Source organism: Chiloscyllium plagiosum, unplaced genomic scaffold (genome assembly GCF_037043375.1).
Source record: "Chiloscyllium plagiosum isolate Xiang-an unplaced genomic scaffold, Cpla_swu_hap1 HiC_scaffold_3, whole genome shotgun sequence".
In the NCBI taxonomy this organism is placed as follows: domain Eukaryota; kingdom Metazoa; phylum Chordata; class Chondrichthyes; order Orectolobiformes; family Hemiscylliidae; genus Chiloscyllium; species Chiloscyllium plagiosum.
Window position 1 is genome coordinate 45,043,489 of NW_028270141.1, and position 27,512 is coordinate 45,071,000.

Here is a 27,512-nt window from a genome sequence, read left to right on the forward strand (position 1 = left end):
AAATGCTGTTCCCTTGGTCAAGAAGGGGATTAGAGACAACCCTGGTAATTATAGACCTGTGAGCCTTATTTTGGTTGTGGGTAAAGTGTTGGAAAGAGTTATAAGAGTTGGATTTATAATAATTTAGAAAGGAATAAATTGATTAGGAATAGTCAACATGGTTTTGTGAAGGCTAGGTCATCCCTCACAAAACCTTGAGTTCTTTCAGAAGGTGACCAAACAGGTGAATGAGGCTAAAGCAGTTGATGTGGTGTATATGGATTTCAGTAAGGCATTTGATAAGGTTCTCCAAGGTAGGCTATTGCACAAAATACGGAGGCATGGGATTGAAGACGATTTAGCGGTTTGGATCAGAAATTGACTAGCTGAAAGAAGGTGATGGTTGATGAGAAATATTCATCCTGGAGTTCAGTTACTAGTGGGGTACCGCAAGGATCTGATTTAGATCCACTGTTGTACGTCACTTTTATAAATGACCTGGATGAGGTCATAGAAGGGTGGTTTAGTAAATTTGTAGATGACACTGAGGTGTGTAGGATTGTGGATAGTGATGAAGAATGATGGAGGTTACAGAGGGACAGAGATAAGCTGCAGAGCAGGGCTGAGAGGTGACAAATGGAGTTTAATGCGGAAAAATGTGAGGTGATTCACTTTGGAAGAAGTAACAGAAATAAAGAGTATAGGGCTAATGGTAAGATTCTTGGTAGTGTAGATGAGCAGGGAGATCTCGGTGTTCAGGTACATAGATCCTTGAAAGTTGCCACCCAGGTTGATAGGGTTGTTAAGAAGGCATACGGTGTGTTAGCTTTTATTGGTAGAGGGATTGAGTTTCGGAGCCATGAGATCATGCTGCAGCTGTACAAAACTCTGGTGTGGCCACATTTGGACTATTGCATACAGTTCTGGTCACCACATTATAGGAAGGATGTGGAAGCTTTGGAGACAGTTCAGCGGAGATTTACCAGGATGTTGCCTGGTATGGAGGGAAGGTCTTACGAGGAAAGGCTGAGGGTCTTGAGACTGTTTTTGTTACAGATAAGGTTGAGAGGTGACTTTATTGAGACATATAAGATAATCAGAGGGTTAGATAGGTTGGATAGTGTGAGCCTTTTTCCTTGGAAAGCGATAGCTAGAACGAGGGGACATAGCTTTAAATTGAGGGGTGATAGATATAGGACAGATGCTAGAGGTAGTTTCTTTACTCAGAGAGTATTAAGTATGTGGAACGCACTGCCTGCAACAGTAGTAGACTCATCAACTTTAAGGGCATTTAAATGGTCATTGGATAGGCATATGGACGAGAATGGAATAGTGTAGGTTAGATGGACTTCAGATTGTTGCGCCGACCTGTGGAACCATCAGGGGCCAAAGGGCCTGTACTGCACTGTAATGTTCTATGTTCCAAAAAAACTGAGGAAACAGCTGGAAGACAAGGTCGAGGGCTGCCATAAGGTACCATAGGTGGTTGTTACAATGCAGGTATTGTATTTGAATCAAAAATATGCAAATCATGCCCTGAAAGGCTGCATATATGGTCAAGTAGGGACCCCTAAAAAACTGGGGTTAACTTATACACGAGGTACCTGGATATGAAAAATCCTGGATTTTGGGGCAAAAAATAAGGAGTCTGTTTATACATGAGGTCGACCTATACATGAGTATATACAGTATGTAATGACATTAGCTACATTTCAACATTAATCCAATGTTAATGGATTGGGCACAGTGAAGGCCCAAGTCTTTCCCAGGAATTGAACTAACGGTGCTGGCATTTTCCTGAATCCATCTCCCATTTGACTTTTCTGGACACCTCTATTATTCATGAAATATATGAAATATTTTTTGGAAAGGTGTGAACTTCTCATTTTGACACCCAAATTATTTTCTGTCATTAGCTACCTGATGAAGGAGCAACGCTCTGAAAGCTTGTACTTTCAAATAAACCTGTTGAACTATAACCTGGTCTTGTGTGAGGTTTCATTCTATCCACCCCAGTCCAACACTGGCACTTCTACTTCACTTCTGTCACTTGACAGACAACTATACTGCATCCATGTTTTTCTTGAGTTTCTCAAGAAAAGGTGAGACTTCTCCCCAGGTAAACAAATGTTCACCCCAAAGGGTGCATTAATTTCTAAACACCTAATTGTCATTCAGCGTGCAAGGACTTAACTGAAATATCTTAACTATACTTTGACAGAACTGTCAATCAAATCTTAGATATTTGGAACATTTTAAGTAATAACAAAAATTATGCCATGGAATGGCAATGAGAATTTAAGTATGCTTAGTGGAAATAGAAATATCTAGCAATGTTGATCTCGACAGGGTACTATTCAATTCACATTTAAACCGAAAACTAATTGGTAGGAATTTACTCACCACAGTAATTCTCTAAACTTGCATTTTCAACTAATTATTATAACATGGCAATTATTACCAGTCTTACAGGACAAAAATTTATTACATCACACATTTTGGGAAATGTCTACAGTAAACATCGTTTGGTAGTGTTTATCAGTTGGCCAGAACAGCACTAAGTGGAGTGAGAACTCAAGACTACTATACTACTGCCAAACGCTGACCTTGACACTAGACTGCAAACTGCTTTAGTCTTGTAATCCATCTCATTTCACACATTCCAAAAGATTCAAATTGAAATGCTTTCGTTACTTTTTTTCTTACAAATTTTATGAATAATGTATCTTTTGAGTGAGAATAAAATATCCCCGCAATCTCACTATTGTAGTATCAGGCACCAGATAAGGAAGGTAACTGGCAACAGAACTTGAAGGAGATGAGGATCTTAACAGAACTTCTGAAAAGGAATACTCGACCAAAATAGAACTAGGAAAGTACAGCCAGTAAACATCTGCATTGATATAGCACCTTTGAAAACCGCATCATCCCCTGTTGATGTTAAATATTCAAGATGCTGGTACAGATTCGATGGCCCGAATGGACCTCTATGTTCAATTCGATTTATCCTTCCCAGCATCACAAAGCAAGCAAGCTTTGACCTGGGGATCAACCCCTCGACCACTGCATTGGACCAACCCCCAAAAAGCAGGGGGTTGTCTCATCTGGGCTGTAACAGAAAATGTAACAGAAAATAAACTTGCAGGAAAAGGGGGAGGGGAAATAAAGCGGAACCAACATTATACACTTAACTGCCACCAGGAGGGAAACAGAGTGAATAAAGTTACAGAGAAACAGATCCCGCCTCCTCTCCCAGAGAAAGGTGCAGCCTGGCACTGATGGAGATGGAGCTGGAGCCGGAGCTGGAGCCGGGCACCGCGGAAGAGCAGCTGCTGCGGGCCCTGAGCGAGCTGTCCCGGGCCGGCAGGGCGATCCTGGCCGGGGCCAAGGCGGACAGTTGCGGAGGAGGAGGAGCAGCAGCTCTCGGTGAGAGACCGGGGTTGGAGCATGGGACCCTTGGTACTTCACGTTACACTCGGCAGAGTCTGCAGGCACCGTGCTTACCCCTCCCCCAAATCCCAACCTCACCCCCTCCCCCAAATCCCAGCTTCTCCCCCTCCCCCAAATCCCAACCTCTCCTCCTCCCCCAAATCCCAACCTCACCCCCTCCCCCAAATCCCAACCTCTCCCCCTCCCCAAATCCCAACCTCACCCCCTCCCCAAATCCCAGCTTCTCCCCCTCCCCCAAATCCCAACCTCTCCTCCTCCCCCAAATCCCAACCTCACCCCCTCCCCCAAATCCCAGCCACTTCCCCTCCCCCAAATCCCAGCCTCTTCCCCCTCCCCCAAATCCCAGCCTCTTCCCCCTCCCCCAAAACCCAGCCTCTTCCCCCTCCCCCAAAACCCAGATTCTCCCCCTCCCCCAAAACCCAACCTCACCCCCTCCCCCAAGTCCTAGCCTCTCCCCCTCCCCAAATGCCAGCCTCTTCCCCCTCCCCCAAAACCCAGCCTCTTCCCCCTCCTCCAAAACCCAGATTCTCCCCCTCCCCCAAATCCCAACCTCACCCCCTCCCCCAAGTCCCAGCCTCTTCCCCCTCCCCCAAAACCCAGCCTCTTCCCCCTCCCCCAAAACCCAGCCTCTTCCCCCTCCCCAAAACTCAGATTCTCCTCCTCCCCCTCCCCAAATCCCAACCTCACCCCCTCCCCCAAGTCCCAGCCTCTCCCCCTCCCCATATCCCAGCCTCTTCCCCTCCCCATATCCCAGCCTCTTCCCCCTCCCCCAAATCCCAGCCTCTTCACACACCCCCAAAACCCAGCCTCTTCCCCCTCTCCCAAAACCCCCACCTCTTCCCCCTCCCTCCAAACCCCTACCTCTTCCCCCTCCCCCAAAACCCCCACCTCTTCCAGACTGTCCCCCTCCAAACCCAGCCTTTCCCAGACTGCCCCCCTCTCCCAAAACCCAGCCTTTCCCAGAACGTCCCCCTCCCACAAAACCCACCCTCTCCCACTGCCCCCCTCTCCCAAAACCCAGCCTTTCCCAGACTGCCCCCTCTCACAAAACCCAGCCTTTCCCAGACCGTCCCCCTCCCCCAAAACCCACCCTCTCCCAGACTGCCCCCCTCCCAACACCCACACTCTCCCAGATTTCCCCCTCTCCCAAAACCCAGCCTTTCCCAGACTGCCCCCCCTCCCAAAACCCAGCCTTTCCCAGACTGCCCCCTCTCCCAAAACCCAGCCTCTCCCAGACTGTCCCTCTCCCCCAAAACCCAGACTGTCCCTCTCCCCCAAAATCCAGCCTATCCCAGACTGTCCCCATCCCTCAAAACCCAGCCTCTCCACGCTGCCCCCCACCCCCAAAACCCTGCTTCTCCCAGACCCCCCTCCGCAAACCCCGCCTCTTCTAGACTCCCCCTCCCTTAAAGTCCCGCATCTTCCAGACTGTCCCACTCCCCGAAATCAAACTCCCTCAAATTGTCCCCTCGCCCCAAAACCCAGCCTCCCCCAGACTGTTCCCATCCCCCAAACCCAGACTGTCCCCCTCCCCAAAACCGAGCCTTCCCGAACTGACCCACACTCCAAATCCGAGCCTTCCCATACTGTCCCCACCCCCCAAAATCCACTGTCCCCAGCCCCCAAAATCCACTGTCCCCATTGCCCAAAGATCACCCTTCCCCAGACTGTCCCCATCCCCCAAAACCCAATGTCTCTCAGACCCACCCCTCTCCCAAAACCCAACCTCTCACAGACTGCCCCTCTCCCCCAAAATCCAGCCTCTCATAGACTGTCCCCATCCCCCAAAACCCAGCCTCTCAAAACTGTCCCCCTCCAAAACACAGCCAAACCCAAAACTCTCCCCATCCCTCAAAACTCAGCCTCTATCAGACTGTCCCCTCCCCCAGAACATAACCTCCTCCAGACGTTTCCCCTTCCCCAGACTGTCCCCTGCCCCACAGACCTCCCCCCCCCCACCCCCAGCCACCCCCCATCATGAATTATCCACCCCTTGTTAGACCTTCCCCTCCCCGCAGATGTTCCCATCCACCACCAACTAACCCCTCCGTCCCAGCCTTCCCCATTCTTGCCCACACCCCCAACCCAGACTTCTCCTTAATAGCTCCCTCTCCCCAACCCAGTCTTCCCTATCCCTGCCACCACCCCCCAACCCAGCCTTTCCCATCCCTGCCCCCTACCCCACAACCCAGCCTTCCCCATCCCTGCCCGCTATCCCACAACCCAGCCTTCTCCATCCCTGCCCCCTCCCCCCTAAACCCAGCCTTCTCCATCCCTGCCCCCTCCCCCCTAAACCCGGCCTTCCCTATCCCTGCCCCCTACCCAGCCTTCCTAAACCCAGCCCCCTCACCCCTCCCCCTAAACCCAGCCTTTCCCATCCCTGCCCCCTCCCCTAAACCCAGCCTTTCCCATCCCTGCCCCCTCCCCTAAACCCAGCCTTCCCCATCCCTTCCCCCCCCCAAACCCAGCCTTCCCCATCCCTGCCCCCTCCCCTAAACCCAGCCTTCCCCATCCCTTCACCCCCCCTAAACCGAGCCTTCCCTATCCCTGCCCCCTACCCAGCCTTCCTCATCCCAGCCTCCTCCCCTCTCCCCCCTATACCCAGCCTTCCCCATCCCTGCCCCCTCCCCTAAACCCAGCCTTCCCCATCCCTGCCCCCTCCCCCCTAAACCCAGCCTTCCCCATCCCTGACCTCCAAACCCAACCTTCTTCATCCCTACCCCCCAACCCAAACTTCTTCATCCCTACCCCCCAACCCAACCTTCTTCATCTCTGCACCCTCCCCCCAACCCAACCTTCTTAATTCCTGACCCCTCCCCCCAACCCAGCCTCCCCCCCCCCCAACCCAGCCTTCCTCCCCCCAACCTTACCCCCCAACCCTGCCTTCCCTATACCATCCCCTCCCCAACCCAGCCTTCCTCATCCCTGCCCCCTACCCCTACCCCAGCCTTCCCCCCTCCCTCTACACCAGCCTTCCCCAACCCAGCCTCCTCACCCCAACCCAGCCTTCCGCAGACCCCAGCCTTCCCCACCCCTGATCGCCCCAGACACCCCAGCCTTCCTATTCCCTGTCACCCCCACCCCCAACCCCAACCCCAACTCCAACCCCAACAACTGTACAAGATATTTGATAAACCTCATTCGGAGTATTGTGCATAATAATAAAGATGTGCATGTGTAGAGAGAGTGCAGAACAATTCATAAGAATGATTCCAGGAGATAGTTTTCGAAGTTGGGAGTGCTGTCCTTAGAGAAAAGAAGGGTGGGAAGAGATCTGATAGTTTTCAAAATCAGGGGCAGACTGGATAGAGTAGATAGGGGGAAAGTGTTCCTGCTTGTAAAAGAAAGGGCGGGAGGGCATAGATTGAAAGCAGTGTGGTCAAGTGCCCAAATCCCAGAATTGGACAATTCTAAATTGACCCACAGCCAGAAAAATCAGGCCTGTTAGAAAATTTGCCAAATTAAATTAACAGCAGCCAGCAGCTATTGGCTGCAGAGAACATGGAAACCAATGTTAAAGATGTTCAAGGGTAACTAGTTACATCCAGCCTGAGGATTGTGTATGGGAGCAGTGTCAGATGTTCTGGCACCTTGACTGCCTTAGTATGTGCATTTTATACCTCCTGGCATGGCAACGTGATGGGTGTTGGCTCAATTCCATTGGATGATTTGATCAAAGGCCACAGAACATTCTGGAAGGCCCAGTGCAAGGGGTGATAAAAACATACATACCTGGAAGTCAGGCCCATAGTGAAGATACAGCGAAGACCTGACCTGGCCCAGAAGGGGAAGAGAAAGAGGGAAAAGATCCACCTGCAAGACCCAACTTCAAGGAAGAGAGCCATTCCTGCATCGAAGAGGAAGAAAATTCCTTCGGTCCAGCTCAGACATATAGATTTTTGCGGGTAATATCCTTTCTCAGACAGATAAAATTAGATAGAATGGATATTGTGGGAATTTGGGAAATGTAAAATTGAGTTTAACCATAAGCTGAATTCTGTGTATTTTCATCCACCTCACTGACAAGAGCACTTGGATAATGTTGTTAATGCTTAAATTAAATATGAAGTGTCAAAAGCATGAACAACAGTGGTGTGTAAAAGAAAAGGAGGAAGTGAGGAAAAGATTTTTCACTCAGCAAGTATTTAGGATATGTGGTAGAAAGTTCATTTGAGGCATTCAAAAAGGCCATGGATGATTATTTGGATAGAAATGTGTGTGCTGAGATAAAGAGAAAAGCCAGGAGATTGGCACTAGATAATAGACCTGGTGTAGGCACGCTGGACTGAATGGCCTCTTGCACCATCACAATTTTGCGATTCTGTTTTCCATCCTCTGTCCCCACCCCATTGCTCCTACCCACTGTCCATATCATCACCTTCTGACTCTACCTCAACTTATAATGCAGACGAAACTGGGGTGGACTAACTGAAGGCTGAAATTTGTGTTGGCAAAGAGCCTGCAGTTTCTGAGAGAGTGAAATATTTACCCTGTGCAACCAGTGTATTAAGTTTGGGGGGGGGGCGGGAGGCAAGAGTTGGGTCCAAAGATTGCCCACATATGTTTTTACTATTCTGCTGATTTCTCTTAAGATTAAACCTTGACATGTTTTGGAACCACTTCACCAGAGACAGTCAAGGTAAACATTCCTTGCCTGCCTAGTTGTGCCCTGCACCAACCATGTATAATCTTAATCCCCTTTAACCCACTTCAGTTTCCCACATTCCCCTGAATTTATCGAATAACGTCTTCCTTTGCCTGTTTTTTTAATTTTTCAGAAGTGTTGCAAGAGTTTGTTTCTCGGAAGATAGGACGCATGGCTGGAATGATTCACTTGTACGTAAACTTTCTCAAAAGGTAAGCAATGGGACCAGTTGCTTCAGACTGACTGAACATTTGATGATTTTTACATGTTGGTCATCAGCATGAAGAATCTGTATTGATATCGCAGTGCCTGACATGACCTCAGGATGCCCCAAAATGTTTGTGGCCAATGATGTCCTTTTTGAACTACAATAGTATAGGGAATATGGCAGCTGATTTCAATGTAGAAAAGTCCCAATGATCAGATGGTCAGTTTTAATGATGGTGGTCAAGGGATAAATATCGCCCAAAACTCGAAGGTGAACTTCCCCACTGTTCCTAGGGAACAAAGGGTGTCACCTCTGATTAGTGTTAGATTCCCCTATTACAGGTTGTTCTTTTCTAATGCAATGGTAGCGTTCTTGTACAACCCCACATAATAAACATTTGCGCTTTAAAAACAGCACTTAAAGTGTTGGCAATGTAATCGCATTACATGTCAACACACGTTTTAAAAGTTTGCGCTTTATAAACAGTGTCCCTAATTTATCAATTGCATTACAGCAAATTCATGCTAACAAAACCCACATTATAGCAGAATGGCCTGTACTGCAGTAGGATTGTCAGCCCAAGTGATACGTATGGGACCTGAACACTCAACCTTCTGACTCCAAGGCAAGAGTGCTCCTCACTGACACAGGACTGATACATACAATTTGTCATGGGTGTCAGCTTAATGTATATCTCAACAAAAAAAATCAAACTCTTCAATTTTTTCTTTTAAAACTAACCAAAGAATATTTTCTTCCTCACTAAAGTTTGCATGTGCACAAGAGAAGTGAGGCTGAAGACCTGTGGGAGACATTTTATCAGTGAGTGTTCTGAGAGAATGTAAGGTGCTGAAACAATGTGTGGGTTTATGTTGATTCTCTGATGGGTGGAGAAATCATTGGAACTGGAGGAGGCTATTCAGTCCTTTGAGCCTGTTCTGTCATTCGCAAGATCATGGGTAGTCTGTGTGTTAAGAGTCATAGAGTCATATAACATGGAAACAGATTCTTCGGACCAACCAGTCTATACCGATCATAATCCCAAACTAAACTAACCCCACCCGCCTGTGCTTGGCCCATATCCCTCCAAACATTTATTCATGAACTTATCCAAATATCTTTTAAACGTAACTGTACCTGCATCCTCTGGATGTTCATTCCACACATGAACCACTCTCTATAAAAATAATTGCCCCTCATGTCTTTTTTTAAATCTTTCTCCTTTCACCTCAGTATGCAACTTGGTCTTGAAATCCCTCAATTTAGGGAAAAGACACTTGCCATTCACCTTATCTATCCTTCTCATGAGGTCACTCCACAACCTCTGATGCTCCAGTGACAAAAGTCTGATACTATCCAGTCTCATCTTATAACTCAAACTCTCTCTTTCCGGCAATGTGCTGGTAAATCTTTTCTGAACCCTCTCCAATTTAAGAATATCTTTCTAAGACAGGGTGATCAAAACTAGGCACAGTACTCCAGAAGAAGCCTCATAATGTCTTGTATAACCTCAATATGACATCCCAACTTCGATACACAATGTTCTGAGCAATGAAGGCAAGCATGCTTAATGCCTTCTTGAGCACTCTGTCCACATGTGATGCAAACTTCAAAGAATTATGTACCTGAACCTCTAGGTCTCTCTATTCTACAACATTATCTATTTGCTCACTTTATTTCTGTAGCCATTAATACATTTGCTGAATAAGATTGAACAAAGACAAAGGGTGGTGGTGGAGGGTTGTTTTTCAGACTGGAAGCCTGTGACCAGTGGAGTCCCACAAGGATTGTTGCTGGATCCTCTACTTTTTGTCATATACATAAATGATATAGATGCGAGCATAAGAGGTACAGTTAGTAAGTTTTCAGATGACACCAAAATTGGAGGTGTAGTGGACAACGAAGAGGGTTACCTCAGATTACAACAGGATCTGGACCAGATGGGCCAATGGGCTGAGAAGTGGCAGATGGAGTTTAATTCACATAAATGCGAGGTGCTGCATTTTGGGAAAGCAAATCTTAGCAGGACTTATACACTTAATGGTAAGGTCCTAGGGAGTGTTTCTGTACAAAGAGACCTTGGAGTGCAGGTTCATAGCTCCTTGAAAGTGGAGTCACAGGTAAATAGGATAGTGAAGAAGGCATTTGGTATGCTTTCCTTTATTGGTCAGAGTATTGAGTACAGGAGTTGGGAGGTCATGTTGCGGCTGTACAGGACATGGGTTAGGCCACTATTGGAATATTGCGTGCAATTCTGGTCTCCTTCCTATCGGAAAGATGTTGTGAAACGTGAAAGGGTTCAGAAAAGATTTACAAGGATGTTGCCAGGATTGGAGGATCTGAGCTACAGGGAGATGGTGAACAGGCTGGGGCTGTTTTCCCTGGAGCATCGGAGGCTGAGGGGTGACCTTAGAGAGGTTTACAAAATTATGAGGGGCATGGATAGAATAAATAGGCAAAGTCTTTTTCCTGGGGTCAGGGAGTCTAGAACTAGAGGGCATAGGTTTAGGGTGAGAGGGGAAAGATATAAAAGAGATGTATGGGACAGCTTTTTCATGCAGAGGGTAGTACGTGTATGGAATGAGCTGCCAGAGGATGTGGTGGAGGCTGGTACAATTGCAACTTTTAAGAGGCATTTGGATGGGTATATGAATAGGAAGGGTTTGGAGGGATATGGGCCGGGTGCTGCAAGTGGGACTAGATTGGGTTGGGATATCTGGTCGGCATGGATGGGTTGGACCGAATGGTCTGTTTCCATGCTGTACACCTCTATGACTCTATAATTGATAATGTCTGCAGCCCCTGGCTTTAAAAGCATTTTTGGAATGGAGACAAGAGGAAATATTTACAAATTCTCCCTCCCTTATATTTGGAGCAGTGCATTTTGATATTAATGCCTGAATAGCCTAGCACTAAATTTTAAGATTTATGACCTTTGTTCTGTACTCTCTTATGAAAGGGAATAGTTCCTCAATACCTAAATCCTTCTAATATTTAAAAATCCTTAATCCTTCTAAAGTCAAATCAATTGGACTTTAATCTTCTATCCTCAGAAGTGTATAAACCATGCAGGGTGAATTGGGAAGGGTTTGGTGGTTGTGAGTAAAGCAATATATTGGGCACCACCTATCTATAACTATCTATTTATTTTGTAAATGACAGCTCAGCTTCTGTTCGGGATCATGTGGAAGATTTGATGCAATTTGAGGTAATATGATTTTAAGCTTTCTATGTATCGACTAATGCACAGTTATTATTTTGAACATTGTCATTATTAAAGCCATTCAGACTTTCCTTGTTTGAACCGGGGCGTAATAATTGCTATTCTCCAGTCCTCTAGATCCTTCCCTGAGTCTGAGAAAGTCTGAAAATAGCAGTGCTTCCATAATTTCCATGCTCGCTTCCCCCATTTCCATGCTCGCTTCCCCCAATGTCCTTGAATGTATCTTATCCAATCTTGGTGCCTTGCTAACTTCAGGTGGAAGCACCCTATCCAATATCTCCTTTTCAATTTTAATCCCTTCCAGTGTCTGAAATACCTTCTCTTTCACCATGACCTGCATAGCATCTTCTTACTTGGTAAAAAACAGATGCAGAGTATTGATTTAATGCCTCAGCTATATACACTGTTTTGGCGCATAAATTCCCTTATTTCTTCTCTAATTGGCCCCACTCGTCTTTCATTCACCTTTCTTAACTATTTATTTGCTTCTTCAAGACTTTGGGATTCCTTTTTATGTTTACTGCTGGTCTCTTCTTATGCCATCTCTTTGCTTCTCTTATTTACTGTCCCAAGTTGTCTCTGAACCTTCTATAATCAGCCTGGTTCTCAGTTGTATTATCTACTTTTTCTTCACCTCAATCTCTACCTATTTTGTCATCCATAGAGCTCTGAATTTGTTTACCTCATCTTTTCCCCTTTCACCGTGACTGTGCCTGAACTGTAACATCTTTAAAGGTAAAGTTTAACTTTAATCATTCAGTTACAGTGCCTGATAATCTTTTGTTTCCAATTGATACAGGATAGATCCTTTCTTATCTTATTAATGTAGATTTCTCTCCAGTTGATTAGCCTTAATTTAGATTGTTCCTTGCCCTTTTCTTGAGCCAACCTAAACCTTTTGATACAATGATCACTTTTGGCTAAATGTTCTGCTATTGACACTTGACCTCCCTCATTCCCAAGACTGAGGTATAGAAATTTCTCTTTTCTCATTGGATTACAGAACATTCTTCTGAACACACTCTAGAAACTTCTGCCTCTCTCTGCCCATTACACTACTGCTGTCCCCATCAATATTAAGATGGAATGAGTTGCCAGATGAAGTGGTGGAGACTGATACAATTACATTTACAAGGCATCTGGATGGGTATATGAATAGGAAGGGTTTAGAGGGGTATGGGCCAAATGCTGGTGAGTGGGATAGATTTAATTAGGATATCTGGCCAGCGTGAATGAGTTGGACCAAAGAGTGTGTTTCCGTGCTGTACATTTCTATGACTCTATATATGATGCTATGTTTAAAGTCCCTTATTATAAATCCTCTATAATTTTTCCACATTTCTGTTATTTCCCTGTAAATTTGTTCCTCTACATCATTCACACTAGTGAGTGACCTGAAGGCTTACACCAAGCAATGTAATTACAGCTTGCTTTTCCTTAGCTTGAGCCAAATAGGTTTTACCTTACTCATGTGGGCCATCTTTTGTCTACAGAATGGAAATCTTCTTGTTAATCAAAACAACCACCCAACCCCCCCCCCCCCTTTCCTTCCTTTTCTATTTATCCTGCAGACTTTATATGCAGAAATATTCAAAACTCAGTCCTGTCTAGGTCACTGTGATCATCACAATCTCTGTAGTAGTCCAAACATCCACTGATTCAACCTGTAATGCACCCTACAACCATCGAGACTTGCTGATGATAAGTAAACCCAATTAGAAGAATTAGCCACCTAGAACCTCAAGAAGAATGAAAGAACTTAAATTTATATAACATCTTTCACATCATGAAGCATTTTGTAGTCAATGAAATACATTTGAAGTGGAACCTTTGTAATGTAAATGGCTAATTCACATGGAGTAAGTTAGTTAGTCCTTTTAATTTCTTGCTTTTGCACAGTCATCAAATTAGAGTATCTGTATGGATACGTTCTTTTATTGATGGCATGTTTGTTCTGGGATTTGGGCACTATTAGCAAAGCTGGCATTATTGCAATTCCCTCGTTGTCAGATGTGCAGATGGTATTGGTCCTCTCCATGACCTGCAGCCCTTGTGATATTGGAATTCGTCAAAAATCACACGACACCAGGTTATAGTCTGATAGGTTTACTTGAAAACACATGCTTTCAGAGCCTCCCTCCTTCAGGTGCTAGTGAGAAAGGGCAACCTCAACACAGAATGTATAAATAAAAGATCAAATGATCATACGATTGATGCAAATGAATTGAACACACTCAAGATGGCTGTTAAATCTTTAATCAGTTAGAATGGAGGTGCAGGTTTCGATTGAGTAATATGCAAATCCCAGAATTTCTTTCAAGTCACTGCCCTGCGATAACTTAAGGTTTTATCGGAATAAAAGAGGTGACATCTCAGGTCAGACAATGCATTTTAGGTATGACGTCTTGTATCTTAACCTGGAGTCAGACTAGTTTTATTTCCAAAGTAGGAATTTATAAAATGCCACATAGATTGACTGTCTACAAATTGGGTGCTTTTGAACAAAATAGCATGTATCTGCAAATACAAATATGCAAGTGCAAATTCATCCCATAGATTTATGTGTGTGTGTGTGTGTGTGTGAGGGAGTATATGTGTGTGCGTGTGACTGTGTGCTTGAGAGAGAATGTGAGGGAGCATGTGCGGATGAGAGTGTATACATGTGAATGTATGTGAGACAGAGTGTGTCTTTAAGATAAAGACTGTGTGTCAGTGTGTTTGTGTGAGAGAGTGTGCGTGTGTGAGTGTATAGTGTGGTGGGGTCACCTGTAGTGTGACATGAACCCAAGATCCAAGTTGAGGTCATCCTCATGGGTAATAACATTCTATCAGAGATGACTCTGCGTTATTGCATATCCCAAAATCTGCCTTGGAGGATGTTGATCTGTTGACTTATAACCTGGTGTTGTGTGATTTTTGACCTAGTCCAACACTGACACCTCTACATTATGGATATTGGAATTTATAGGATATTCCAGGAGTTTACATATATCCAAGCCATTTATGGTCCAATGACATTCATGAGCTTGGATCAGCACAGGGGACTGGATTGATTCTTGTCACACTAACTGGTACCTATTATGTCTCTGTTGATCCTAGCTGGAATGGAACAACTTCCTGAGTGAGGTGGATGCCAGATTAAAGACCAACTGTTTACATACCCAGCTGAAATTGGGAACACAAGTTCCTATGCACATGGCATTCACTGATGTGAGAAGTGGAAGGTAAGGGCTCATTCTAACTCTGGGCACACGATGGAAAAAAATCCTGGAAAATTCTTTCCACATGTGTGATAGGAAAAATTGCTAATTAACCACCATCCATTCAAAACACATCTGTTTTAGTAAATTAAATAAGTAGCAATTAAAAATGACCAATTATCCACCTAATAATTCCTTTGAAAACGCACCTGTTTTCGTAAATTAAATAGGTAGCAATTAAAAATTGCCAATTAACCACCTAATAATACATTGAAAACATACCTGTTTTTGTTTATAAAATAGGTAGCAATTAAAAATTGCCAATTAACCACCTAATAATTCCTTTGAAAATGCACCCGTTTTAATAAATTAAAAATGCAATGGCTGCTCGCCTAAAAAAGATCCAGACTTTTATAAAAACATAAGCACAGTCAGGATTGAAGAAAGGCCATTGGGGAGCCTTTAATAGATTGTGGGAGATAGGTATTGTTGGAATGTCACTGTACTGATAATTAAGAGGCCTACACTAAGAGGGGGAAATGGGTTCAAATCCCATCAAGGCAATTGGTGGAGTTGAAATTTTATTAAAATCTGGAATTGAAAACTAACTTTGGTAATGGTAACCGTAAAACTTTATTGATGTAGAGGCACAATGTTGGACTGGGATGGTCAAGGTCAGAAGTCGCATGACACCAGGTTCTCGTCCAACAGGTTTATTTGAAATCACTTCCCCTTCGTCAGGTAAAGGAGAACCACTCCAAAAGCTTATGATTTCAAATAAACCTGTTGGACTAGAATATGGTGATGTTTGATTTTTGACTATAAAACTTTATTGATTGTTGTAAAAATCCATCTGGAACTTCTTGATGTCCTTTAGAAAGGAAATCTGCCATTTCCTAGTCTGGCCTGCATATGACTCCAGACCCACAGTAATGTGTTTGTCTTTTAACTCTTTGGAATATCCTAGCAAGTAACTTACATCAGGAATGGGAAAGCTAGTTCTGACGTTGATCCATTCCTATCAAAGATAACTTTTTTTTTCAAAAATAATTTTCCATCAAAGTTCATCAATTTAAGTTTCACAGCCATTAAAATCCAACTCTTCCTCTCCAACTTTCCAAGTAGATTCCGTCTCTTCATGTCCCTGCATCGCCTTTGGGAAATTCCTTTCATCCCTGAATTCCTATTCTTTCTGAGGAAGAGTGTGCAGTAAGTAGAAGCTCAGTGTTTTAACCTGGCTTCTCCTCATTTTTGGTTTCCATTTTAGAGAAGTTCGATTTGAGGAGATCCTCCAGCATCGGAAGAAGCTGCTGCTGGTCTTGCTTAGACATTTTGCCTGATTACCATGACGTGACCATTTGGCACAGCTTCAGAAGAATCAGGTACAATCTCCACCTCTTGAGAGTATCCACATGAAAATGAGCAGTTCTTTAAAATGGGACAAATAATACAAACTGTATTAAGTGCTAACTTTGGTCATTTTGAGCAGAGGTGAACAATTTGCACCTGGTTGTGGTACACTTACCTTACTAGCTTCATCCCCCCGCTAACTGGTGTTGGCCAATACTGAAGATGTCTGAATAAATAGTGCACACAAGTGATGGATTTCCCTTTCTTGAGTGATCTCCAAAACATTCATTTTCAACATTTCTGATTCAATGTTTAATTATTTCAGATTATTATGAGAGCACATACAATTAAAGTCACTCCTCCAATTCCCCTTGTTTACCTTCAGAGTGCAAGATATCAGGTTTTCCAACAATATGGGAATTCATTTATTCTTTCCTGGGATGTGAGCATTGCTGGTTAGGACAATATTTATTGCCTACCACCAATTGCTCTGGACAAGGTGGTGGTGAGCTGCCATTTTGAACCACTGCAGTAGGGACAACATGGTAGTTAAAGAGTGGGAACTGACCCAGCAACCTGTGAAGGAACATATTTTTCAATATATTTCCAAGTCAGGATGGTGGATGGCTGGGAAGGGAATTTCCAGGGTAGTGGTGTTCCCATGTATCTGCTGTCCTGACCTTCTAGATAGAAAAGCTCATGGGTTTGGACAATGATTTCTATGATATGGTGAACTGCTGCAGTACATCTTGTACATAGTCTGCACTGCTGCTCTGTGCGTCAGTGAAGGGAATGAATGTTGAAGATGAAAGATGAAATGCCAGACAAGCAGGCTGCTTTGTCCAAGATGGTGTCAAGCTGTTTGAGTATTGTTGGAGCTGTACTCATCCAGGCAAGTAGTGAGTATTTCATCACACCCCTGACTTGTGCCTTGTTGACGATGGACAGACTTCGGAAGTCAGGAGGTGAGTTACCTGCTGCAGTATTCCTAGCCTCTGATCTACTTTGAAGCCACTGTATTTATATTGCCAGTCTAGTTCAGTTTCTGGAAAATGCTAACCTCCAGGATACTGCCTGTGGGGGATTCAGTGATGGTAATAACATTGTATTTTAAGGAACATGCATATATTGTAATCCACTGTAGCTATTGCACCCAATGCGGTCTCCTCTACATTGGGGAGACAGGATGCCAACATTGGGTTGTTTCAGAGAACATCTCTTGGGCACCCGCACCAACTGACCCCATTGTCCCATGGCTGAACACTTAACACCCCCTCCCACTTCACATGCAGGTCCTGGGCCTCCTCCATCGCCAAACCCTAACCACCTGATGCCTGGAGGAAGAATGCTTCATCTTCCGCTTTGTGACCTTGCAACCATATGGGATCAATATAGATTTCAGCAATTTACTCAGTTCCCCTCCCCCAACCTTATCCCAGTCCCATGCCTCCAATTCAGCACCGCCTTCTTGACCAGTCCTACCTGTCCATCTTCCTTCCCACCTATCTGCTCCACCCTCATCTACCTATCACTTACGCTCCCATCTTCATCTACCTATCACATTCCCAGTTACCTTCCCTCCCACCCTCCCCTCCCCCCAGCCCCCTTCTCCCCCCAGCCCCCTCCCATTTATCTCTCAGCCCCCGGCCCACAAGTCTCATTCCTGATGAAGGGCTTATGCCTGAAACATCAATTCTCCTGCTCCTTGGATGCTGCCTGACCAGCTGTGCCTTTCCAGCACCACACTTTCAACATTGTACAGTATTTTTAATGTCCATTTTAATTTGCTGGTATAAGAAAAAAAATGACTCATTTGTATCAGTATAAATGTGTAGACAAACATCCACCTGGATTTATACATCACTTTCATTGTCCAAGTCACATCATAGATATAAGTTGACATTGAGCCACTTTAGAAGTTAGGACACATGACCAAAAGCTGAATCAGGAAGTAGGTTTTAGCGGATAAGGAAGAAGTAGTGACTTTAAGGAAGGAATTTCATGACTTCATGTCTAGACAGCTTAAGACATGGCCACCAATCATGGCGATTAAAATTAGGGATGCATTGTTTTGATGAAGGGTCACTGAATTTGAAACGTTAACTCTGTTTTTCTTCCACAGATGCTGCCAGATTTGCTGAATATCACCAGCAATTTCTGTTTTAGTTTCAGATCTCAGCATCTGTAGTTCTTTGTTTTATTAAAGTACTCTTTGAAGTTTTGTCATTTTAATGAGGTAACACAGCAGCTAATATTCTCACAGCAAAGTCTTACAAACAGCAATGTGATAATAACCAGACAGTCTGTTTCAGTGTTGTTGATCGTGCGATAAGTATTGACTAAATCACCAGGGAAAACTCTCCTGGTTGACAAAATAATGCCATTGAATCTTTTACTTGTACCCAAACGGGCAGATGGGGCCTTAGTTTAGATGGCACTCCATAGAATAGCAGATTATTTCAAAGGGCCGAATGGCACACTCCTGCTCCTATTTTCTGTCCTAACAGTGAAGGACTGTACTGCACCAGTGAGCCAGCCTTGGTTTTTTTGTGTTGGAGATCTCAAGCAGACTTGAACTGGAATTTATGATACAGTGATTGTGATTTTTATCAAAATGATGAGGGAACTGAGCAGAGAAAATAGGGAGAAAATGTTCCCTCTCATTAAAGGATTGAGAATGAGAGGTTCAGGTTGTAAAAGAAGCAAATGTGATGTGAGAAAATCTTACCAAACAATACATGGTTCAGGTATGGAACACACTACCTGAAGGATGTTTGTCTCTCACCTGTAATCTCGATACTACTTTGAACTTGTACTAATTTTATGTTTGGTATTAAGCTGAAATACGTTTTTGAGAATTTGTTTCAGACAGAAGCTTTTTTTAATCAAATGAAGCTGAAAGTTTGTAGCAGTTCTGTTTTCCTCTTGCAGGATTTTGGAGGCAAGATCAATTATGGCATTCAAAAGTATGATATATAAATTGAAACAATATTCAGGGTTATGAGGAAAAGGCAGGAGAATAGTACTAAGTGAGAATGTTCATTCAGAGATCTAGTGCAGAAACAATGGGCCAAATGGCCTCTTCTCTACACCATAACAATTCTGTAATTCAGAGGCAAGTCCAGATAGTGAGCTGTCAAAATTTGGTAGATGGTTGGGAAATTCAAGGAAGTTACAGAGATGAAGAGACCTAAGGCAATGGTGAGATTTAAAAATGTGAATGAAGATTTATATATCGGGGCATTACAGGGCCAGGAGCCTTCATAGCTGACAATGTCTAATTTCTGCTGCCTCACCTTTGGTGACTGCGTCTTTGGCCCTTTGCTTTGGATTCCCTCTTTAAACTTTGCTGCCTCTATGAGGTACCTCTTTAGCTCAAGCCTTTCTGTCCCAATATCTCCTCAAGTGACTTGGAGTTTTGTCTGATGACCAATGTTTTGCTAAACTAGGATCACGCTGCACAGTGCAATGAACAGGCCCCACATAACAAAGAAAATTTAAAGCAACATTGTTGATAGCATTCTGAGGTGCTACATAAATGCAAGCTGTTATTAATTGGGAAGCTCTGTTAATTGTTGGTTTTTGTTATGTTTGGCACAGAGCAGTCTGGATGCTGTGCCACTGAAAGTTTTGGTGATCTCGTTTGGTTGCCGTGAAGGTGCACTCCAGTGGCTTCAGGAGACTAAGTGTTCCTATGACATGTTGTTGGATCCCAGTCGCCAGGTATTTCACACTTCTCACAGTTTCCCATGTAAACACAGCAATCCCAGGAGATGTGATAGCATTTTATTGTACTCAAGGGGGCCATTCTATTTTTTAAAATTAGTTATCATTTCTGGGCTGGTGTTCATTGATCATCTGTGCTTGAGAAATCCCTGTGATCTGGGTACAGGGACATTCCAGGATTTTGAAGGAACGAAGGTAAATTTCTATGTCAGGGCAGTGAGAGACTTGGAGGGGACTGTGTAAGCGGTGGTGTTCCCATGTATCTACTGTCCTTGCCCGAGTGATAGAGTCACAGGTTTGAAAGGTGTATTGAAGAAGCCTCGGTGAGTTGCTGGCCCATTGTACCTGGAGCAGTTGTTTACCTGAGCTACCCAAATAATTCCACTCTCCCTACTCTTTAAGTAGCTCTGTAAATTTACCAATTCAATTGCGTTTTAAAAGTCTTCTTTGAGTTTGCTTCAACCATCCTTTTAAGCAGTGTTTTCCAGATTATAATAACCCACTGTGTAAAAATACAATTCTCCTACATCCCCAGCTCATTTAGAAGTTATGTAACATCAGTGTCATCTGGATACTGATCTTTCTGCCGGTGGAAACAATCCTCACCCACCCACCTCCCATCTATACTAGCCAAACATTGTTTTTAACACCTCTGTTAAATATTCACATATCAGAAATCCTTCATTCCTGCTTATTACCTTCATATCCTATTGGTGATTAATTCTACATGTTTGTCTCTCATCTGTAATCTCTGTACTACTTTGACCTTGTACTAACTTTATGTTTGGTATTAAGTTGAAATATGTTTTCGAGAATTTGCTTCAGGTGGAGGCTTTTTTAAACAATGAAGCTGAAAGTTTGTAGCAGATCTGTTTTTCTCTTGCAGACTTGAGCATCTTTTCTTACAAGAATCAAAGAACTGCTGATACTGGGAATTTGAAACAAAAACAGAATTAGCTGGAGAAACTCAGTAGGTCCGGCAGTGTCTGGAAAGCAGAAGGATCTGATGAAGGGGCACCACCCCCAAAACGTTGACTTTGCTTTCTCTTCACAGATACTGCCAGACCTGCTGAGCTGGGTGGCATGGTGGCTCAGTGGTTAGCACTGCTGCCTCACAGCGCCAGAGACTCTGGTTCGATTCCACTCTGGGGCGACTGTCTGTGTGGAGTTTGCACATTCTCCCTATGACTGTGTGGGTTTCCTTTGGGTGCTCCAGTTTGTTCCCACAGTCCAAAGATGTGCAGGTCAGGTGAATTGACCATCCCAATTGCCCATAGTGTCCTGAGTTTTGTAGGCTAGGTGGATTAGCCATGGGAAATGCAGCATTACAAGGATAGAGAAATGGACTGCGTCTGGGTGGGTTGCTGTTTGGAGAGTCAGTGTGGACTCAATGGGCTGAATAACCTGTTTCTACACTGTAGGGATTCTATGATTCTTTTCTCACACCCGCTTCATTTTTTTCCTCTACAACTTTTCGTTCTCCACTTTCATCTCTCCCGTTTTTTGTTTTGTGTTTTTGTTTCTCCCCATCAGTCTCTCTTTCCTTTTCTCTCCTCTTTCTATCTCCTGTGCTGAGATGCTTCATTTTACCTGTTTTATAGACAATAGATGCAGGAGTACGCCATTCGGCCCTTCTAGCTACACCACCTTTCATTATGATCGTGGCTGATCATCCACAATCAGTATCCTGTTCCTGCCTTATCCCCATAGCCCTTGATTCCACTACCTTTTAAGAGCTCTATCCATCTCTTTCTTGAAAGCATCCAGAGACTTGGCCTCCACTGCCTTCTGGGGCAGAGCATTCCATATGTCCACCGTTCTCTGGGTGAAGAAGTTTCTCCTCAACTCTGTTCTAAATGGCCTACCCCTTATTTTTAAACTGTGTCCTCTGGTTCTGGACTCACCCCTCAGCGGAAACATGCTTCCTGCATCCAGAGTGTCCAATCCTTTAATAATCTTGTATGTCTCAATCAGATTCCCTCTCATCCTTCTAAAAATCAAGTGTATACAAACCCAGGCGCTCCAGTCTTTCAACATATGATAGTCCTGCCATTCCAGGAATTGACCTCGTGAACCTACGCTGCACTCCCTCAATAGCCAGAATGTCCTTCCTCAAATTTGGAGACCAAAACTGCACACAATACTCCAGGTGCAGTTTCCCAGGGCCCGTTACAACTGCAGAAGGACCTCTTTGCTCGTATACTCAATTCCTCTTGTTATGAAGGCCAGCATGCCTTTAGCTTTCTTCACTGCCTGCTGTACCTGCATGCTTGCTTTCGTTGACTAATGTACAAGAACACCTAGATCTCGTTGTACTTCCCCTTTACCTAACTTGACTCCATTTAGATAGTAATCTGCCTTCCTGTTCTTGCCACCAAAGTGGATAACCACACATTTATCCAGATTAAACTGCATCTGCCATGCATTCATCCACTCACCTAGCCTATCCAAGTCATTCTGTATTCTCATAACATCTTCCTCCCATTTCACCCTGCCACCAAGCTTTGTGTCATCAGCAAATTTGCTAACATTACTCATTATCACTTATTTAATCGTGTATGGTGGAGGTGGTTGCATTTACAATATTTAAAAGGCATCTGGATGGTTATATGAAAAGGAAGGGGTTCAAGGGATATGGAGCAAATGTTGGCAAATGGGACTGGGTCAGATTGGGATGTCTGGTTGGCGTGGATGAGTTGGACAGAAGGGTCTGTTTCCATGCTGTATGACTCTGATTCTATGACTATGTGAAAGAGAGATAACTTTCTAGACTAGGTTTACTCCTGTCTAGTTCTAATTGGTTTCTATGACTACTGCATTTCCACACAACATAACTGTTCAACCTTTTATGGTGCCCTATTGGACCCTGAGTGAAACTTGCAACTCCATATCTGCTTCGTTGCTAAGGCCACCAAGGACACTGCTTGTGTAACATCATCCCTCCCTGTCCCACCTCTTTGGCTGCGGAAACCCTCACACCTACAGTCTCAACTGTTCCTATGATGTCTTGTGATTCCTTATGATATCCTTATACCTTCCACAAACTGAAGCTCATCCAAAAAGTACCCGCCCTTATCCTAACTCACACCAAGCTTCGCTCAGCCACCAATATGTGTTCACTGACTCACATTGACTCCTAGTCCAATAACCACCTCATTTTAAAATTTGAGTCCTTGTGTCTAAATCTGTCCATGGCTGTTGTTTCAGTTTGTCTATCTTCAGTGCTCACCCTGCCTTGTCTCACAACAAAAGCAGCTCAAACAGTTCCACAGGCGATTGCACCATTTACCTTCACAAAGTTCTGAGGTGCCTAGACATGCTGCAAGGTTCTGCAGGTTTGAGCTGGCAGGTTGACTGGCCTTAAGGGGAGGAGAATATATAATAGAGGTGGCTTCAATCAGGAATGGTTATAGGATGTTGCTTCCAATGCTTGGGGGTTTTGGGAATAAGAGGAACATGGGTTTAATGTAATTTAGGTAAAGGAACCAGGTGCAAGATAAGAATGTTTTTCACAGAGTGCCTGAAACTGTGGTGGAAACCGATTCCGTATTAAATTGGAAAGAGAGTTAGTTAAATATGTAAAAAAAATGGAACATTTGCAAGGCTTTGAGGAGAGAGCAGGAGAAAGTGAGGACTGCGGATCCTGGAGATCAGAGTCAAAATGTGTGGAGCTGAAAAAGCACAGCCGGTCAGGCAGCATCTGAGGAGCAGGAGAGTTGACGTTTCAGACATTCCTGATGAAGGGCTGAAACGTCGACTCTCCTGCTCCTCAGATGCTGCTGTACTTTTCCCACGTTTTGACTTTGAGGTATGATGGACCAAATGGCCTCCTGTGCTGTATGACTTGATCACGACAGGATTATGGCTCTCTGCCTTCCAGAACCCCTTCACTAGAGCCAAAGGTCTAGGTTAAAAGAAAGAACTATGGAGATTGGTATACTCCAGTTGGGCTATCACCTGGAGGCTGCTCTCCAAAGATCTACATAGAACAAAAAAAATTTTACATGCGTCTCAAGATTACTAAACTGCCACTAATTTGGGATATTTTCCCCTTGGATCATACCTGATCTTGCTGGATTCAAATTAATTCTGGATTCTTGAGAGGGCAAGAATTAAAACCGTTATCTGGGGACTGATTGAGAACTGCCAGGTTTGAAGGAAAGTGTTCACCTTCCTAATATAAGAACTTGCCTGATAACCCAGGTAGGAAGAGAAAAACGATGGCGACAGATTTCATTTTCATAGCACCTTTGAATGTAAAAAGGCCTCAAATGCTCCACCTTCAAGCAAAATTTGACATTGAGCTCATAAGTAAGAAGATTTTACAGCGGGTGACTGAAAGCTGTGCCCAAGAGGCAGATTATGACCAGCATCTTATAGTGAGAGAGATACAGAGAGGTTTAGAGAGGGGAAATTCCAGAGCGAAAAATCTAAATAGCTGAGGGCGTGGCTATCAGTGTGAAGTGATGAGAATCCAAGATGCCCCAGGTTAAAAAAGAAGAAGCACAGTTATGTCGGAGATTTAGAAGATTAAGAGACCTTCAGATTTATGGAAAGTGCAAGGCCACAGTCTGGGGTGAAACTTCACGCCCATCATGGTCTGCAGAGTTCCAGTAACACTTAAATCTCACCTGTTTCTTTTAAAGTTGTACCATGCACTTGGTTTGGGAGCATCCGTTGAAAAGGTCTGGAATGTCAGCGTACTTACTTACTACGCCGAACAAATAGCATGCAGTCGCTCCTTACCACGGAAAATGGAAAACATTGTGGATGATCCTCACCAGGTCAGTTATGCACACCCAAATTAAATAGCCAAATAAAAATTATGTACTGACATCCTTGATACTTGGCATAATTTTGAACAACTCTGAACAGGCATTTCCAAAATAAAGCATCGCAAACCCTAGCCTTTTGCCAAGATTTTGCTGGTTGTTCCTTCTTCCTTTGCTGCTGCATGTGATCAGCTGGAGTTGTAATAATTGAAAATGGAGTGAGAAAAGATACAACATATATGAATTTTCTAATGTTCCCAGTCCTTTGCTGTGAATGAAAGTGTCACACTTGGCCCAGTTGGGAACACGGTCACCTGATCAAGTTCTGCTCCAGCGCGAGCATGGGATGACAAACCTGGTACGAATCGGGAAGAGTGCTACATTTTTGGAGGTGCCACCTTCCAAATGAGGTGTTCAGCCAAAGCCAACCATGAAAGGTCCCACCACAGTATTTGAAGAAGAACAGGAGACTTATTCCAAAGCTCTGGCTTATAGTTATTTCTCAATCAGATTTCTCAATCAGATTATTCTGTTATTACCATATTGTTGTTTGTTGGACCTTGCAGTGCTCAAATTGCCAGCTGCATTTCTTACATTACGTTGGAGTGAACACAGTTCAAAAATGACATGTTTGACTGGAGATGCTTTAGGACACTCAGTGATTGTATATGGTGCTATATAAATGAAACTCTCTTTTAGAATTTACTTTAAAAACATGCCATAATCGATAGATATCTATTTTATTCCCTAGTCTATTACCTAAGTTCTTATCTGTCACTAGGTCATCTCTAGTATTTTAACTGAATTTCTCCTGTGTATAACAGTTAAATGCATTGATGATTTAGAGGCCCAAATGATAAGTGGGTTATGATAGATTAAGGAAAGAGAAGAAGTTCCCACTAGCTAAGGTATTGGTAACCAGATTTGAAATTATTTTTTTATGAAGTGCTTTGAGTCGTCCTGAAATCATGAAAGATGCTATCAAAGTTAACATTTCTTTATGTAGCACTTTTCACAGATGCCAGATATCTCATCATTTGGCAGTCAAGCAAGATTTTATTAAATGTAGTTACTGTCATAATGTAGGAAACCGGCAGCCATTTACATCCTGCAAGCTCCCACAAACAGCAAATAAAGATAATTTAATATAGATTCATAGTCATAGAGATGTACAGCAAGGGAACGGATGCTTCTGCTCAACTCATCCATGCTGATCAGGTATCTTAAATTAATCTAGTCCCATTGCCAGCACTTGGCCTATATCCCTCTAAAGCCTTTCTATTTATATACCCATCCAGATGCCTTTTAAATGTTGTAATTGTACCAGCCTCCACCACTTCCTCTGGCAGATCATTCCATACACTCACCACCCTCTGCGTGAAAAAGTTGCCCCTTAGGTCCCTTTTAAATTTTTCCCCTCTCACCCTAAACCCATGCCCTCTAGTTCTGGACTCCCACAACTCAGGGAAAAGACTTTGTCTATTTGCCCTATCTATGCCCCTCATGATTTTATAAACCTCTATAAGGTCACTCCTCAGCCTCCGACACTCCAGGGAAAACAGCCCCAGACTATTCAGCCCTATAGCTCAACTACTGTGATGTGAGTTGAGGGATAAATATTGACCTGGTCACCAGGGAAAACTTTCTGTTCTTCAAGGTAGGAACGAAGTAGCCATGGGATCTTTAACATCCACCCAAGCCGCTAGCTGAAGCCTTGAATTAACACATCACTTGAAAGACAACATACCTTTGACAGTACAGAGTTACAGAAAGTCTTTCCAAAATAAAACCAGAAAATTCTGAAAATATTTGGCAGGTGAGGCAGCATCTGTGTGGATAGAGGAACAGAGGTCATTGACTTTTCATCAGAACTTTCTTCCTGACATGCGCTGGTGTCTGAGTGATGGTTGGGCTTTGCTAATTCAAATCTCCCCCCCAAGATTTGAAGGAGTATCTCATATACTTTTCTTCCCAACAGCTTGGTGGTGACTTCGGTTTGAATCAAAATGGGACTGTGATCTTCTTCCATCCCAGCAGTAATCCAACTGACAGACCTGACATATCGGAAATACTGCTTGCCATGCAATAAAGCTGCTCGTGTAGGACAGCATGAAAATTTTTACTTGGAGAGGGATTTCATGATTCTTCACTCCTAAGTTTTATTTAATTAATTAATTCAAGACAACAGTTATTTGGCTGACAAATAATTAGTGATAGATTTGACTGCCTTAAAGGAGCAAGGGTTGTGTTTTGTTCAGGGGTGCATTTGGCAGTGGGAGATGGTGGGGTGTGGTTGTGATCCATTGACTTCCTAGAGAAAATTGTGGTAATTTGATTTTCAGACAATTTCACTGGGGCTGATTCATGTCAGAATTTCCTCATGGTTCTTTGAGGAAAATTGACTGGGGTCAAGAATTACTTGCTCATTATGATCTTCTGTCCCTTTAAGCAGAACACTGAGAAAAACTGGAGTGGGCCTGAACACAGTATCTGAATTGAGATGGGCCAAGCATTTTGGCAAAACTGGCTTGGAAAGTTTAATTGTATTTTTCTTTGGTTGCTGTTCATTGAAAAATTAAATCATTGTCAAGAATTTGGTGTTTTTAGTAAGATGTGCAGGAAGTGGTGAACAGCCCCTAAAATGCTGGTATAAAGGGTCCTGGCTTCTTTTGTGTGTATGAAGGCAGTGCTATCACTCAGGGTGTCTGAATGGTACTGCTTGATGTAATTGTAAAACAGGTCAGCATGACTCTTTAAAACACGAGGCATCTACTTACAAGTTCACTCACTGTGATTGATAACTTGGCATTGAAACAATTCAATATTAAAAGGTTGAATACGTCTTGACTTTATGACTTGATTCACTTTGCTGCAGCAAGTCAAAGATTATATCTTCTGTGATGGTCCTAAAATATTTTGTACGTGAATCAATAAATACTTATTCACAAAGTGCTAACCA

The 27,512-nt window shown here is 43.6% G+C and overlaps 1 protein-coding gene across 4 annotated transcripts; it reads left to right on the forward strand.

Annotated features, from left to right (window-relative positions):
* The first annotated feature begins 3,245 nt into the window (after positions 1-3,245).
* On the forward strand, positions 3,246-27,512 carry selenol (selenoprotein L). 4 transcript variants are annotated; one of them, XR_015752981.1, is made up of 9 exons: positions 3,249-3,405; positions 8,208-8,286; positions 9,051-9,104; positions 11,445-11,490; positions 14,605-14,729; positions 15,973-16,087; positions 19,656-19,778; positions 24,428-24,565; positions 26,532-27,512. XR_015752981.1 is itself a non-coding variant. In XM_087978971.1 (7 exons), exons 1-6 carry the CDS (start codon positions 3,258-3,260, stop codon positions 16,043-16,045), a joined length of 525 nt encoding a protein of 174 aa, XP_087835097.1. In that variant the 5' UTR covers positions 3,247-3,257; the 3' UTR covers positions 16,046-16,087; positions 26,532-27,512. The 4 variants fall into 4 exon arrangements, 1 of the variants encoding a protein (XP_087835097.1); XR_015752983.1 differs by lacking the exon at positions 9,051-9,104 and having other exon boundaries at positions 3,246-3,405; XR_015752982.1 differs by lacking the exon at positions 19,656-19,778 and having other exon boundaries at positions 3,247-3,405.